General features: G+C 34.6%; 1 protein-coding gene across 1 annotated transcript; it reads left to right on the top strand.

The window, feature by feature from the left end:
• The first annotated feature begins 387 nt into the window (after positions 1 to 387).
• Positions 388 to 2,499, top strand: LOC107857584 (protein COFACTOR ASSEMBLY OF COMPLEX C SUBUNIT B CCB3, chloroplastic). The gene is made up of 3 exons (XM_016702397.2): positions 388 to 702; positions 786 to 844; positions 1,737 to 2,499. The coding sequence occupies exons 1-3, from the start codon at positions 660 to 662 to the stop codon at positions 2,262 to 2,264; spliced, it is 630 nt and encodes a 209-aa protein (XP_016557883.2). The 5' UTR covers positions 388 to 659; the 3' UTR covers positions 2,265 to 2,499.
• The last annotated feature ends 1,488 nt before the right edge of the window (positions 2,500 to 3,987 follow it).

Here is a 3,987-nt window from a genome sequence, read left to right as displayed (position 1 = left end):
TATGTTTGTTTCGCTACTTCAATTATGATATTTGCTTGATTCTCAAAATTATATCAGTGTCACTTAAATTGGAATAGAAGAAAAAATATTACAAGTCAGAATAATAAAAAACTTAAATTATATAAAACAATTTAATTTTTTACGCCACTTTATACATAAATATATTTCTTTAACACTTAATGAAAGATCTAAACTTTAGGTAGTAAAATTATCGGAGAATATAAACTGCGATTAAGTTTCTAAATACACTCATATTATATATACATATATCAATACATAATTATGATGATTTATTTCACTACTTTCATAATAATTTAAAAAATTTAATCTTAACATGAGCATGGGCCTATCACCACTAGTTTTACTTCATAAGTGACTACATTAATTAATAGGCGATATATATATATATATATATAAACCCTTCTAATAGCATAAATTCTAAAAATTGTGAGAGATAGTAAAATTTTCACATTTGATTATGTGAGTGAAGCAGATTAAGGGCAAAATGAAGATGAAATGGCAAAAGTGAAGGATGTAATTGAAGTTTTGGAAAGAGTAGGGGACCAAGTTGAGGGAGGTCATACAAGGTTGAGTGGGTAACTTGTCAAAGTCCCAACCTTCCTTCCCCTGGGTTTGTTGAAGATAAGGTGGTCGGAGACATGGCTATATCTTCCCTTATTTCCACCCCATCTCAATCCATTGGTAATTCCTGTAATCTATTTTAAATATCTGCCTCTTTTTTCCCTTCCTCCCTCTTACTTACTGTTGGTTCCTCTCCCTTTTAGGATACCCAACTGCTGCTTTGTTACACTCACATACCAATGCCACTCCATCCCTCTTCTATGTAAGTTTCTTCAATTTCATCTCTCTCTCTTCAATTAGTGTCTACAGTAGTAGGGGTATGCTTTATCATAGGAAATAATGCCTATTTCATTCCAATTAATTTCCTTATAGCAGTAGAGTCGCCTATTACATTGATTTCAAGCATGTCTAATGTAACTATTACCATTGCCTCCACTTTTAGGAAAACAAAACCATGTTGGTTTAAGGTACTAGTCTTTGACTCTATTGTTGCCTTTGCAATTTGTAAGTACTTGTTTTGGTTCATTATTGAAATGCAGCACATATCCAACTTGGTTACATTGTTTTTAGTGTCATTTTACTTTAAACATTTTGACATGTCTGAGCATTTGATGAGTGATGACAGTATGTTTGCAAGTAGAGAGGGGGGATTTTTCTGTAGCAAATCTAATTTTTGGCTCAGATATTACAACATAATGAACTTCTCGTCAATATATCTACCTTGAATTTGCTGACTATTCATTTAAGTAATTCTGCATTTTAATATTCAGAATTCGTGTCCTTTTCCCTTGACTACTATTTTTGTACTTCAGTTTGTTCCAAGTTGATAGCTCTATCATGGAATCTTAAAGCAATATTATTTATATATCATCAGTAACTGTCAATTCTGGCTGAATATTTCATCATTCTGCTCTGGTTGTCTGCAACTACATATCTAGGAAGAACTTCCCATCTGGAGACAGGGTGAGGCATGGCTTGATCACATGTAATTTTGATAATAGGCATCGTTGCTCACCAATAAAATAAGAAAAGAAAGAGAATGCTGTATCTCTATTCAGAACATTGTCAATCATCTTACGTCTCATATTTTTTCTGTGATTGCCATAATGTTGACTTTTCCAAGGTTCATGAACTTATACCTTCGTCTCTTGCAGGAAAAAATCCGAATACCCATGAAAAGAAGAAGTATCAAAAGGTTGAGAGACACAAAATTCAAAACATATTCTTATCTGGATGGCTCTATGGAAGTAGTTCAGTCAAATGGTTACATTTCAACAAGTCCTCTCAGTTCAAAAGAGGTTTTTAAGATCTTCACAAGCAGTGCAATTGATACCTCACATGCTTCATCACCACTGATGCAAAAATTGGTGCTGTTAGATTTAGACCCTGTCACAGCAAAACTGGCAATCAGCTTTCTTGGGCCCTTCCTATCAGCATTTGCGTTTCTGTTCATTTTGAGAATAGTCATGTCCTGGTATCCTAAGCTTCCAGTTGGGAAGTTCCCTTATGTTTTAGCTTATGCACCCACAGAGCCCTTTCTTGTCGTAACACGAAAGTTGATTCCTCCGCTTGCTGGAGTTGACGTGACTCCTGTCGTTTGGTTTGGATTAGTCAGTTTCCTTAATGAGATTTTGCTAGGACCACAAGGGCTGCTTGTCCTGCTATCTCAAAAACAGGTTTAGCTCCTGCTGCATTTTGCAAAAGTTCTTTCATCCTTTAGAATTTCACCAGCTCCTTACTGGAGAAAGGCAGGAACGTAGAGAAATCCTTTGGTCTTGTAGTTGTTCAATTGCACATACAATCTGTATCTATTAGTTGACAGCCCTGTCGTGCTGTAAAGTCCTGGTGACAGTTACTAGGATCCTCATTTTGTATAATTGGAGTTAATGCAACTTATTAAAGATTTTGGTTCATCCATACAACTCTTTACATTCTTCTGACCACATACAACATATTCTTTTATAAGATCCCTTGTCCCTCCGTATTCTCTTCTATGTATATGAATATGGTATTGTCCGCAACAAACTATCGAAAAGTTGAAAATTAACTGCAATCAAAATAATATAAAAAAAAATAATTTTATTGATTGATCTTGTGAGTACAGTTCTATTGTTATCTTGGTTATTCTCTTCTAAGATTTCTCCATTATTTGAGGGTGGTCACTAGCGTGTTCTCGAATATAAGATGATTTAGACCTCCTTGTGATGTGTTTGATCTCCGGAAATTTCGAGCAGCACTTCGTCATTTCAGATTGATTTCTGGGAAGAATTTCACTGACAACTCCTCTGAGGAACTGTGCAATTGTTGTTGTGGCGTTTTTCATTGCTTGTAGAATGTCCTCAGAAAATTATGTAATCTTCCTATTTATAGTTGTAGGGGTAGACAGTGAAGTGTAAATGAACTCTCTTGTCTTCTTCTGATTGGTTCATGTGAGTCATGAAACTTATCACAAATGTTTTATGATAAGGTTGCTTGTGATTGTCAAAACATGTCATTTTGAACACTTGACAACTTGTGATGGTACTTGAATTTGACTTGGATTGTCACATCATTTGAACGCATGACATTGCTTGCTGGTCTTGAATTTGACTGGGACACCATATCACTTGACACGTATGAGTTTGGACTTCAAGATGAAACTGACCTTGAACTTGAATTTAATAAATTGAATTTATTATTTTTAAAGCCCAAATTAATTATTCAACTCAAACAAACATGGACTTAATTCAAATTTTAGATGAATTTAATCTAATAAAATTTATGTGTCTACAAATACCCCTACTTCAAGTCTTGTTTGAAGTATTATGAAGTCCACAATATTACTCTAGGGGTTGTTTGATTGGGAACAAGTTATCCCAGAATAATTAATCCCGAGATAGATAATCCGGTGGATTAGTTATCTCACCATATATATGAGATAACTTATCCCATCACTAAAACCTAAATGGTGGGATAAATAATCCCTTGATTGACTAATTCCTCCAACCAAATATGGGATAAAATAATCTCACATTTTATCCTGAGATTATCATAACTTATACTTCACACCAAACGGCTCATTAATGTCACTTTCTTGATTCTATTGCTTGTGAAGTAATAAACTAGGGGCTAAGGTTAACATGCTCAAATCTCTAATAAAAAAGAAAGAAAGAAAAATCTAGGAGTTAGTGTCTGTACACTCCTCTCCCATTTGATTCATTACACCCGTCTAACATTCGATCCAATCATCAAAACAAATAAAAAGACATTGGGTTATTCCTTTATCCGTCTTTTCCAACCAGTGTTCGCACTGCGCCCGATTTCTTCCTCTCTGATTTTCTGCCACCAAGCATAACCAATTGTTTCTTGGTCACGCAAAATTATTCAAATTGCATAATCATTATTACTGACATTGGTAAGCGATCC

Source organism: Capsicum annuum, chromosome 2 (assembly GCF_002878395.1).
Source record: "Capsicum annuum cultivar UCD-10X-F1 chromosome 2, UCD10Xv1.1, whole genome shotgun sequence".
NCBI classification, from domain to species: domain Eukaryota; kingdom Viridiplantae; phylum Streptophyta; class Magnoliopsida; order Solanales; family Solanaceae; genus Capsicum; species Capsicum annuum.
Note: the sequence above shows the minus strand (reverse complement) of the source record. Positions and strands in the feature narration are given on the sequence as shown.